At 42.9% G+C, this 13,320-nt stretch overlaps 1 protein-coding gene across 5 annotated transcripts in view; it reads left to right on the forward strand.

Moving 5' to 3' along the window:
- Nucleotides 1-13,320, forward strand: part of LOC142576753 (CUE domain-containing protein 1) — a 146,490-nt gene that overhangs the window by 51,614 nt on the left and 81,556 nt on the right. For all 5 annotated transcript variants that reach the window (XR_012826957.1, XR_012826956.1, XM_075687031.1 and 2 more), the window contains exon 5: nt 6,961-7,159. Coding sequence is in view for 3 of the 5 variants with exons in the window: in XM_075687031.1 (XP_075543146.1) it covers nt 6,961-7,159 (199 nt within the window). In the remaining 2 variants the exon portion in view is untranslated. The remainder of the gene's footprint in view (nt 1-6,960; nt 7,160-13,320) is intronic.

Consider the following 13,320-nt stretch of genomic DNA (forward strand, 5'->3'; position numbering starts at 1 on the left):
TTCCTCTCTTCAAAGGATGCGGCTGTGATAGCAGTCTTGTATAGCACATGCCTCCGGGCCTTTGTGTCTCAAGGGCTATGGTGAGGCCATAGTGCTGAGGCCAATCTTTGCATCTGACATGTTTTGCATATCATATATTTTTCACAATCTACTTTAAGGCTCATAGTACACGTCATTAGTCATCGCCATAATCTTATTACACGTAGATTTTACACACTTTACAGCGACTATTTTTTAGGCTCCTTTACAGCCACGTCACTTCACAGAGTCCATCACTACACAGCGAAGTCATTAAAATTGGCGTGGCACTCTTTGGCCATACCTGGTTTTTGCGCCAATAAAAAACACACATTCATTCATTCGTTATTCATAGCTCCACTGTAAACTCATTAGCACTGGCCTGGCACCCTTTGGCCACATTTGGCCCTTGGGCAACAAAACACCACATTCATCATCATCCTATCCTGATTGCTTTTTATTGAATCGTTTAAGCATGTGCTATGTTTAGTTTGTACATGACAGCAATGTAACTGCAACTCCTGTCTTGGCATGTGCCGACAGTATGGATAAAATAAATAGAATTGCCAACCCAGGCAAGGAAAAAAGCATGAAGTGTATGAATTCAAACTTTGAATATCCTCTCAGCAAATGCGATGAAATAATGAAGGGAAACGCAACCTTGCACAAAGGTAAGAAGAACACGAAGATCTGTCAAGTGCGAAAACGAAGATCTGTGAAGTTGTGCGATGTCCCGAAAGCAATATTCAAGTAGGGGCAACAACCTCAAAATGAAGGGAATACCTGGGACTTGAAATGGGAGCCGTGTATCACTGGTCCAGAAGCTAGGAGAGTAAATTAGTTATCCCATTGGTTCTAAAGACATCGATGTTTGCCATCGTGTGTGCCTTGCACACGGTACCACTGAAAGAAAACATAACCATTCATTTTGTTTCAAGGAAAGGCTGAAATGAATTTTATCAACAAGCAAAAGAAGCATGCCTTACCATGGACGCGCTAGCCTTTTCTTCTGGCAGAAAGCAGGCAATCTACGTTAATGGGCACCTCACACTGGAAAACTAGAAATTGTTGGCTGAGGCACTGAAACTAAACATGGTAAAACATGGTATGTTTGCTTGTACAGATCAAAGTCAAATCAAGGCATGGAAAGTAACTGATAGCCCTGGTGTGTGTGTTACTTGTGAGGCTGATGTCAGTCGTATCACCTGTATAGCGAATCACAGATAGCATCATGGCGTAGGTCTCCGTGGGAAGCTTTAATCAGATGACCATTTCTGAAAATGTCTGGGCACACACTTCAGTGTGTGTAGTTTACAGAAAAACAAGGACCGAATCCATAATTTTATTCGCCTGCTTGGCAAGTTCTTTATTGGCATATCAGAGACATAATTTCCGAAAAATGAAGTCGAACTTTACTGTAAACCTGGTTACAAGCCAGAAGCGAAATGTCGTGCAACCTAGCATCAATCTGGCATTGTCCATAGTGGTGGTGCCCTGTACATAAACGACAGCATTGTGTACAGGCAACGATGCAATCTTGAATTTAAAACACCTTATTGTGTATCAAGATCACAGAAGCTTATTGTGGACATTATATACAGTATAGGTCGTTGTCTCCATCTTATCACAGCTTTTGTGAAGACTCTATTTTTAATTCGTTTTGAGTTCTAATGCTTCTGTGATAGTAATGGGTGATGTTATTATTGTTGTAAGTGATGTTGATTCTTCTTCTCACTATGAGTGCATCTCTTGTTTAGCTAGTTATTGCTACTCAAACCAATGCGTGCAACAGAACACAGTAGTACACTTATAGGTCACCTATTGTCTAACACTCCTGCTTGCAAATATGCACAACTCCTAGATATTATGTAGTATTACTGATCACTAGTGCCTCTTGTAATGTCAGACTGCCTGAACTCAAGCAAGACGTGTTTTAACCCTGAGATTATTTAACATTGACGTATTTGTAAATAATTTATGCACAATTGATTGGTCATGTGTTTACTCATCGAGCTGTTCTAACAGAAAGTTACAACATGTTTGTAGACGTGTTTACTGACATAATGGCCATCGCCTCCACCACTCATTATGTGCACAACAGACATAAAATCCCACAAGATCCTTGTGTAACAGGCACACTCTTGTGTTTAAATAAAATAAAATAATAACATGTGTAGAAAATTGAAAAGGCAACATTATAAAACTTCCTTCAAGGAAAGATAGTCTTGGTATTCGCAAACTCTTGATAGAATACATAATGCGGCAAAGAAAACTTTGATAGAAAACATAATCTTCACAAGAAAACACAAACACAATAATAATAAACACAAGAAAACATAATCTTGATAGGCTTGTCTGTAATGTCACGAAAGCTAAATCCCTCACCTTACAACTGTTTTTCTCGGCCAAGACCCATAAACAAGAAATTCCTTTCCGTGCTATAGTGTCAGAGAAAGGGACGTGGCAGGTCTGTGTCGCTAGTTACCTACAGAACTGCCTAGCTTCTCTAGTTTTTTCAGACCCCTTTTGCCTGCGTAATTCTCAGGCACTAGTTCAGTATTTGAGAGAGGAAAATCCTGGTGATTGCACAGCTTTTAGTATGGATATCGAAGACCTGTATTATTCCTTGCCGCATGACGGGTTGCTAATTTCCGTAAATGAGTGCATTAACGAACAAGTGCAAGAGTCGGCTTTTATTGACAGATGCGGTGTTTCCACGGGAGCTTTTCTAGAAATTCTTTCAATGTACTTGAAGTCGACGCTGATTGGGTGGAGAGATGGCGTTTTTCTGCAGAAATCAGGCATTTGTATTGGCTCAAAGGTTGCCCCTATTCTTATCATCATTTACCTGAGTAAGGTTGACAACTATCAAACTTTCATCCAAGTTGCTAAACTTTCAATCCAAGCATTCCAAAGTAGTAAAACATGGAATTGCCATGTCGTGCCTTAAGTCTTCTCTCACCAGATGCCGCATGCACAAAATGAGCACCAGTTTTAATGCGCAGGTCCGGCACCTATTAGAAGCAAGTTATCCTTGTGTAGCAGTGGCCACTGTGGCTGAGCACCTAAAGAAGTCGGTTTCAAGGGTGGAGGGGGGACGTGATTACAGAATGCAGTAATAGCAAAAAAAGAGTAGTGGCTATTCCGTGCATTCATTCAGTGTCGCACAGGCTTAAAAAAGTTGCAAGTAAATCTGATGTTAATGTTGCTTTCACTGCTCCCAATAAGCTAGGTAAGATATGCGCTGCCGTACAGAGGAAAAAAGAGCAAGTCCAATCTGCTCTTTTCTTATCCCTTAACGTTACACCCATCATTCTTCTTTACATAGCTCGTTGCATCGTCCTCAATTTAAGCAGAACCTTTTTCGTAAGGCTCCAGGTTTCTGCCTCGTACGTGAGTATTGGTAAGACACAGCTGTGTTATACACTTTTCTCTTGAGCTATAATGGTAACCTGCTGTTCATGATCTGAGAATGCCTGCCAAACGCGCCCCATCCCATTCTTATTCTTCTGATTATTTCACTCTCATGATCCGGATCCGCCGTCACTACCTGCCCTAAGTAGATGTATTCTCTTACCACTTCCAGTGCCTTGCTACCTATCGTAAACTGCTGTTCTCTTCCAAGACTGTTAAACATTACTTTAGTTTTCTGCAGATTAATTTTTAGACCCTACCTTCTGCTTTACCTGTCCAGGTAAGTGAGCATGCTTTGCAGTTGGTCCCCTGAGTTACTAAGCAAGGCAATGTCATCAGCAAATCGCAAGTTACTAAGGTGTTCTCCAGTAACTTTTATCCCCAATTCTTCCCAATCCAGGTCTCTGAATACCTCCTGCAAACACGCTGTGAATAAAATTGGAGAGATCGTATCTCCCTGCCTGACGCCTTTCTTTATTGGGATTTTGTTGCTTTCTTTATGGAGGACTATGGTGGCTGTGGGGCCGCTATAGATATCTTTCAGTATTTTTACATACAGCTAGCATACACCCTGATTCCATAATGCCTCTATGACTGCTGAGGTTTCGACTGAATTCATCAGAACAGAAAAGATTTAAAAGAAACCTGGCACCTTCTCAACCAGTTTCTGGGGCGAGACGTAAAGCAACATCCCCCAGAAAAAAATAATTGACAAAGACACTGCATTATGCCACACCCAAAAGTATCCTTGCTTCTAGTGCCTATTTGTCATCGCACATTAACTCAATGCGTGAAGATTTTGATGCAGTGTACATTCCCGGTACAAATGCTTCTTTTTACCTTTACCCTACAGACGAGCTTGAGGTGGCTTCAGTTTATTTTGAGTTTGTGAAACACAGCCTCTGGATTTGACAGTGTTTCGCCACATGTCATTAAATTTGTAACAGACATCATGTCAAAAGTTTTCATGCTTGTTATCGCTGCTGTATTTGTCATGGGTGTGTTTCCAGCACGAATGAAAATTGCCGAGGTGTTAGAAAGTAGGATAGAAAACTATTGTCCAATTTCAGCGCAACCATCCTTCAGCAAAATACCTGAAAAATATTTGCGAGGTGCTTTAATAACTATTTGGACAAGCACAATATTCTTTCTCGTCGCCAACTTGGCTTTAGAAAAGGCCTTTCCACACAAACTGCAGATCCAACATTTACCGACTTCTAGAAGGGGCAGCGCAATATGACGAATACAGAAGGCAGGAACACACAGGACAGTGCAAACAGTTCCTGCCTTGATGTTCAACCAGTACCAACTTGCTCAAACGTCGATCCTTCTACAGTATATTTACCGACTTAATTAGAAATTCTACAGACAGCGGTTATTTAGTGTCGAGATTGTTCATAAGCTTTAAAAAAGCTTTTTATTTTCTAAATAATTTTATATTAAAATATAAATTGCTTCGCTATGGAATAGCTTCGCCGTTAATTCGCAGTTACTTAGACGATCGGCAACAGATTGTTCAGCTGGATTTTCAGTCCAACCGCACCGTTATTAATATAACCTGAGCGTCCCCCAGGGGTGCATACTATATAAATGACTTGCCTTCGCAGCTTGTTTGGGCTGCCCATCTACCCTATGCAGACAATACTAACCTTATAATAGCTGATTGCGGGAAATGCAATCTAGTTGATAAGCTTAACTCTGAATTAGAAATTTTGCACCGTTGGCGCACCTTGAATGCCCTTCACCTTAGCCTACTGAAGACAGTCTTTATCTTATTTCACTCTGAAAAAAAGAAAACAACTATTCATTCAGATGTCATTTAAAATGACCATCCTATAAAACAATCTAGTGAGACAAAATGTCTTGGTGTTATTATCAATAACCATTTCAAATTCCGCCTTCATGTAGTTCTTGCCTTTGTAGTTCATAAGACTGTTGAAATATCGAAACTTGGACAAAAAAAGTAACCTAACCACTCTAAGAGCATTGCATACATTTCCTTTCCTACATACTTATAAACCTTTACTACACATTTTTTCACTCTTACATTGATTACTGCATAGCAATCTGGGGTTGCACATACAAATCATGTGTCACCAGTGCTTGCACTTACAAAAAGAGCTCTTTGCATTATAGCATGCCACAATATGCATATTAAGAGTGAAGATTTATTTAGGATACCGAACATGCTCAACATTTGCGATTTGACAACATACAGCATCGCCTCCATCATGCATCAAATAGTTAAGGAAAAACTCATCTTGACAACAGTCTCGCTTCACCCCTGACTTCTCATGGTTGGGAACGCATCATGCTGTTGTTGTTTTTTATTGCCTAGGCTAAATACTAATTATGGTCGCCCTTCACTGCAGTTTACAGGCACCTCAGTTTGGAATAGGCTTGATAGTAACCTAACCACTCTAAGAGCATTGCATACATTTCTTAATAAATCAAAGCAATAACTTATTGACAGTGCGTAGCACTGTGCATGCATGCACACATCCTCACTTGTTCTTTTCCTCTGTGGATCTTTTTGACGATGTGAAACGAAAATTGTAAAAAAATACTTGTGAGTAAAATTTTGTCTGTTACTGTATTTCCTTGTTTTACTTATTTGAACTACTTTTGCTTTATGTGATTACGCAGTATAAAATAGCAGCTGCCATAGAAATGTTATTCCTTTATAACAATTGGTAAGCACCTTCTAATGAATTTGTTCAGACCCAAAAGTGTGTAATTTGTAATTGTATAACTTATTTATGTTAAATAGACCTTCAATCTTTCAATACTCACAGTTACTCAAGAGTGTGGTTTTGTGCCATTACACATCTGTTCTAAGGTTGCATGAACTTTGATCTAAGTTTAACAGATTATGCTGATATGACACAAACTGGGGAGGATTGAAACAAAACCATGCGCATTATCTATGCCTAAATTTATACACTTCTTTCCCTGAGGATGGTACAATATACTCAGAAAAGTACCCAAGATAAGTGCTAAATACTAGGCAAACAACTTGGTCAGTAGAGTGCTAAATACCTTAATTCCATAAGTATTTTGTTTCTTCATTATTACTTTCGAAACGCCGGACATTATACAAACAAAACAAAGTTCTGCCTCATTAAAGCACTTCTCTACTTATTTGGCACTTGTCAGCTTGAGGTATAAAACAGCAACATGGCTCATTTTTGTAATAAACATTATGGATATGGTCACAAGCCCTCTTTTTGTCATGTTGGTGGCTGTCACATTCACAATTTGTAAATGCCAATGCCTGTTTTGAGTCAAGCTTGTAGCAAGCAGTGTATTTCTGCGCTTGCAACCAGTCGACTCACTCAAGTATCTTGAAAAGTATCTTAAAAAGCACTGCAAGATGACGCAAAAAAGAGTGTTTATGTTACAGTAGTAAATAATGCTTTGCGAAGATATTTATGAACTGCCAAAATACTCACAACAGTACTTAAAGTGCTGTATTTTGAGTAGAGTACTAAAATACGTACAAAAGTCTGCATACAACTGATGATTCAGGCAGCGGGGGAGCTGAGTACAGCCATGCTGCAGCAACGCATGGCCGAGAATGTGCGGCAACAACGCCGCCTCTCCTCTGGCGCGGCGGAGGCCGAGACACAGCTTCTCGAGGACGAACGCATGGCCATCCTGCTGCAAAACCAGGAGTTCATGCGACAGCTGCAGAGCAACCGCGACTTCATACGCACCCTCAACCAAGGTGTGTACTGCGTGTAGCTGCGTTGTTATTCTAACACATTTAGAATACAATTTTAAACGCACCATTACTCCACATCACTCAGATTTCACATCTCAATAAGATTTCAAAGGAATTTGCCTACTCAGTGCTGGCTGCTGTGTTGCTGGCTAGAGCCCATGATCTGCTACCTCACAGCCCACAATGTGACTGCCCCCTATTTTTGTCTCTATGTGATGCTATGATAATATTGAAACAGTTGCATCATCAAGTTACATTTTTATAAAAATTGCACTGCATTTACATAAATAGCACTACATATTCAGAAGCATTGTATTGTATTTTCGTAATTATGCACATTTACACCATAACATAACATTTGCATAGCATTGGAAAAAGCTTCACTTAACTAGCACTGATTTTCACATGTTAGTTGGACATGGCAATTTCTTTAGTCCACGTCATTTATTGAAACACCTAACATCTTTGCCGGCCTGGTTCATCCAGAAGAAAAATAAAAAAGTGCTGTTGCACTGTGTGTAACTTGTCATCAGAGAAGTGAGCTGCTGCGCTGACTCATTCCACCACCTGACAACTGAAAAGACTGGACAAACCAGGCCAGTGATGCCCTACTTTTTTTGCTGGATGATGTGGACCAAGAAAAGAAAATCTAATTGCCATGTGTTTGGGAGAGAACAAAAAGCCTCAATAAGCTAAAAATCTTCTTGTAATGTTGTTTGAATAAAAACAGAGTTCCCTGCACATATCTTGGGTGTCACATGCACTGCACAGAACAAAATTATGCAACAGACAATGGAAGACTAAAAAATAAACTAGCAACAGCTTCTCAATTTACTCCTGTGACCCCAAACCACTTCCTAGCAGGAAGCAGAGAAAACAAAGCAGTGCACAAGCACTCCTCTTGCTGTGTGCAGTGCCATAACTGTATTTGATTGATTGATTGATTGATTGATTGATTGATTGATTGATTGATTGATTGATTGATTGATTGATTGATTGATTGATTGATTGATTGATTGATTGATTGATTGATTGATCAACACAAGGGCTGTGAAAGGTCGCATAGTGGATAGATCCAAATTAATTTGTTACTAGCTAGACTTTATTGATGTATATGCAAGGTGCAGTACCGAAATTCAGCTATTTAAGCTAGATTAGTAAATTACATTAGTGAAGTATGTCGTACTGGGAGCAGAGAATTCACGTGCAAGAATGTGATAAAGAATTGAATGGTGGGCCATCCTCAAATACCCATGACAGCTCCATAGAGTTGCACAGTGTGGCAATGAGTGGCAGAGGCTAGTTAGACCAAACATGAAATTCCAAAACGTGCTTTCTTGATGCATGTTGCCACAGCCGGCAGTTTTGACATTTCAGTTGTGCTGAACGAGGTGTGGAGAGAAGCCCTGTTTTGGAGTTCCCCATCTGCTGCTAATTATTTAGGCAAAGGATTAGGTTCGATTAGAAAGAAAAAATAGATACGACCTTGCAACTTTTCTAGACATTCCTTGCTAGAGAGGCACCTAATAAGTAAGTAAGAAATAAGAAAATTGTCACATATAGACGGAAGAAGTGGAGCCGAGACCCGACCTGACAGCGAACTCAAAACGAACTGTTTATTGCATCATCCAACTCCCCAGCCCTGCTCTCGTTGCTGCCTCTTTTGCTCGCAGCAGTAGGTGGCGCTAGTAGCCGGTGGCACTAGCAGCACAACACTAACAATCGTCACACTCCTCCCCCTTTAGTTCTTGTCATGGCGAATACCGGTTCACAGGGCGTCTTGTCCGGGCACTTTTTCGCAGTAAGACAGGGCTTTCTCCTGATAGGATGACTGCTGCTGGCAGCCCAGTTCTGTTGTGTGGCTGACTTTGTTGTGGCTGTTCTGGCTCAGCAGCATCTCCTGCAGGCTCCACAGGCTCTGTTGCTTGTTGCTCAGTTGGCTGATCTAGAGGCACAGTGTTTGGTGGTGGTGGCTGTACAAGGTTAGTGCGAATTTGGTCCCCATGTCTCTGCCACACAGTTCATCTTGTAATACAACCTCAGACGAAGCGCAGCTCGTAGGACTGCTAACAGAAGCAGGTACACATGGTGCACCTGACCGGAAGTTCCTGGTAAACACTGGGGCACCCGGGTCTATTATTGACGCACTGCGGCAACCCTTGTCCACATGCAGTTTTTGCTTTATCTGCTTCAGTTCAACAGACAATCGAAGACTTGGGCGCATGACATCCAGGGGTGTCTTGATTCTTCTTCCCATGAGCAACTGGCACAGTGCACGGCCTGTTACTTGACGAGGCGTTGAGCGGTAGTGGAAGAGCACCCTGGCCACTTGTGTCCGGAATTCACCCGCTGTGCTTTTCTTCAGTTTATCTTTGATAGTCTGTACTACCCGCTCTGCAGCTCCATTGGAAGCAGGGTGATATGGAGGCACCAGCATGCGACGGATACCATTCCTGTTCAGGAAGTCAGCGTACTGGCTGCTGGTGAATGCTGGCCCATTGTTGGAAACAATGATGTCTGGCAGACCATGTTGAGAAAAGAGTCCTGAACACAGAGATTGTGGCCCCTGCAGATGGTGATGGAAGAGGGTTAACTTCTACCCACTTGGAAAAAGCATCCACCATCATGAGGAAGTAGTGTCCCATGAATGGACCTCCAAAATCAACATGGATCCTAGACCATGGCTTTTCAGGAAATGGCCATGACATAACTGGTATCCTCCGGCCAGACTTATGGTGCGCTTGGCAAACAGGACAGTTCCACATCTGTTTCGTCATGTCATTGTCGATTCCAGGCCACCACACATGGGACCTAGAAATCATCTTTGATTTCTCAATTCCAGGGTGGCCAGCATGCAAAAGCTTAAGTACTTGGGATTGCAGGGACTTGGGAACGATGACACGGGCTCCCCACAAGAGCCATCCTTCATGCAGACTAAGTTCATTGGTCCTTGTAGCATAAGGGCCCCAGTCTCTACCTTCCGGAAAAGGACTCCCAGTCAGGACAGCCTCAGCCACTTGTGACAGCATGGGATCCCTTGCTGTAGCACATCTTACGACTGCAGGTGACAGGACATCTGGGTGTGCTTGTTCTAACATTAAGACATTGGCAGGCATAGAGTCCTGAACCTCAGTTGCGGGAAGAGGTAGCCGGCTGAGCCCATCAGCGTGGCCTAGCAAACTGCCTGGCTTGTAGACGAGCTTGAATTGATAGCTTGATAGTGTGAGTGCCTCACTATCACACACTGATAGTGAGGCAGTGATAGTGATAGTGAGTGCCTCACCTCACACTGATAGTGTGAGTGATAGTGTTGAGGCTACTCAACAATAGACCATATTCACACTATCAATCAGGTGATAGAGAAATGTGCAGAATATAACCAACCCTTATATATAGCTTTCATTGATTACGAAAAAGCGTTTGATTCAGTCGAAACCTCAGCAGTCATGGAGGCATTACAGAATCAGGGTGTAGATGAGCCATATGTAAAAATACTGGAAGATATCTATAGCGGCTCCACAGCCACCGTAGTCCTCCATAAAGCAAGCAACAAAATCTCAATAAAGAAAGGCGTCAGGCAGGGAGATACGATATCTCCAATGCTATTCACAGCGTGTTTACAGGAGGTATTCAGAGACCTGGATTGGGAAGAATTGGGGATAAAAGTTAATGGAGAATACCTTAGTAACTTGCGATTCGCTGATGATATTGCCTTGCTTAGTAACTCAGGGGACCAATTGCAATGCATGCTCACTGACCTGGAGAGGCAAAGCAGAAGAGTGGGTCTAAAAATTAATATGCAGAAAACTAAAGTAATGCTTAACAGTCTCGGGAGAGAACAGCAATTTACAATAGGCAGCGAGGCACTGGAAGTCGTAAGGGAATACATCTACTTAGGGCAGGTAGTGACGGCGGATCCGGATCATGAGACGGAAATAATCAGAAGAATAAGAATGGGCTGGAGTGCGTTTGGCAGGCATTCCCAAATCATGAACAGCAGGTTGCCGTTATCCCTCAAGAGAAAAGTATATAATAGCTGTGTCTTACCAGTACTCACCTACGGGGCAGAAACCTGGAGGCTTACGAAAAGGGTTCTACTCAAATTGAGGACGACACAACGAGCTATGGAAAGAAGAATGATAGGTGTAACGTTAAGGGATAAGAAAAGAGCAGATTGGGTGAGGGAACAAACGCGAGTTAATGACATCTTAGTTGAAATCAAGAAAAAGAAATGGGCATGGGCAGGACATGTAATGAGGAGGGAAGATAACCGATGGTCATTAAGGGTTACGGACTGGATCCCAAGGGGGAAGGGAAGCGTAGCAGGGGGCGGCAGAAAGTTAGGTGGGCGGATGAGATTAAGAAGTTTGCAGGGACGGCATGGCCACAATTAGTACAGGACCGGGGTTGTTGGAGAAGTATGGGAGAGGCCTTTGCTCTGCAGTGGGCGTAACCAGGCTGATGATGATGATGATGATGATGTGAGTGCCCACCTGAGGACTCTCGGTGATGCCTGGCTTGGCACACCTCGACTTGAGCCAAAGAGTCTTAGCAATGGCTGGTGGTCTGTTACAGCAGTGAACGGCCTTCCCCACAGGTACTGATGAAATTTGCGGACATCAAATACCAAAGCAAGACCTTCCTTGTCAGTCTGAATATAGTTCCGCTCAGCAGCAAGCATAGTACGTGAAGCAGTGATGAATGCTTGCTGTTGCTCTTTCCCCCAGCTCTACTTTTCTCCTTCATGAAGCAGCTGATGCAAGGGATGCAGTCTTGTTTAGATGTTTGACAAAAACCGTCTGTAGAAATTAAGCAGGCCAAGATAGCTTTGAAGCTCTTCACATTCTGTGGCTCTGGTGCATTGATGGTGGCCTCTACCTTCTTGGGGTCGGGCTTTAGACCTTTCTTGCATATAATGTGGCCCAGGTATTCCAATTCAGGAACGAAAAAAATGCACTTATCCAGCTTCAACCTAAGGCCCACTTCCCAAAGTTTCTGCAAGACAATCGTCAGATTCGCCCAGTGGTCTTTGTCATCGATGCCTGTAATAACAATATCGTCAAAGTACACAGCTGTTTTCGGCACACCACAAAGCAGATTTTCCATCTCTCGCTGAAAGATAGCAGGGGCAGCAGAGACACCAAAAGGTAAGCATGTATACTGGAAGAGACCCATGTGTGTGTTGATGGTCACATATTCACGGCCTTCTGCATCCAGAGATATCTGCTGGTAGGCGTCTCACAGGTCAAGTTTGGTAAACTTCTGACCTCCTGACATGGCTGCCCACAGCTCTTCAGCCCGCGGAACTGGGTAGGTTTCCATGAGCGACAAAGCATTGACTGTTTGCTTGAAATCTCCGCAAATTCTTATTGTGCCGTTCTTTTTCTGAACTGGCACAATCGGTGCTGCCCATTTGGCTGTCTTCACAGAAACGACAATGTTCTCACGCTGCAACCTCAGGATCTCCTGCGTTACGAGGACCACCAACGCGAACGGAAGTGGGCGGGGTTGGCAGAATTTTGGCACTGCATCTGGAGGCACAAGAATTTTGGCAGAAAATCCCTTGAACATGCCAATGCCCTCTGCAAACACCTCAGGAAAATGAGCAATCAGTTCGCTGACATAACTAACTTGGTTAATTTGTTTGAATCCCTGGACGCCAATACCCAAATCTTGGAACCAGTTGCGCCCGAGCAACGTTGAAGCAGTGCTGCTCGGGAGGCACAGCAGAAGGACCCATTCATGCCCCTTGTATCTGATGCAAATGTTTGCTTTGCCCTTGACTTGCTCGAGCTCCCCACTAAACCCACGTAAAAATATGTTTGAATGCTCTAGACTCACTTCTGGAAAGGCACGTTGAAACTTGTCTACTGGCATTCGGAGACACTTGCACTCCATCTCCATCCAACTCCATCGGAAACAGCTTCCCGAACATTTCACAGTGACAAGGAAGGGTGGCACATTTGGCTCACCGCTTAGGTGCCACATGTCAAAAACGTCAGCGCCGCGAGGAACATGAAACACGTTGGCGTCGTCAACAGCGTTTACCTGCGTGGTACGTGTTGATCGTGTCAAAACAGTCCTCACAGCAGACGTGTTTTCCTTCACGAATGTGTCGGCCTTCTGCAAGTTGCAGACGACCGCCAAGTGCCCCACTTTCTTGC

Source organism: Dermacentor variabilis, chromosome 3 (assembly GCF_050947875.1).
Source record: "Dermacentor variabilis isolate Ectoservices chromosome 3, ASM5094787v1, whole genome shotgun sequence".
Taxonomy (NCBI): Eukaryota; Metazoa; Arthropoda; class Arachnida; order Ixodida; family Ixodidae; genus Dermacentor; species Dermacentor variabilis.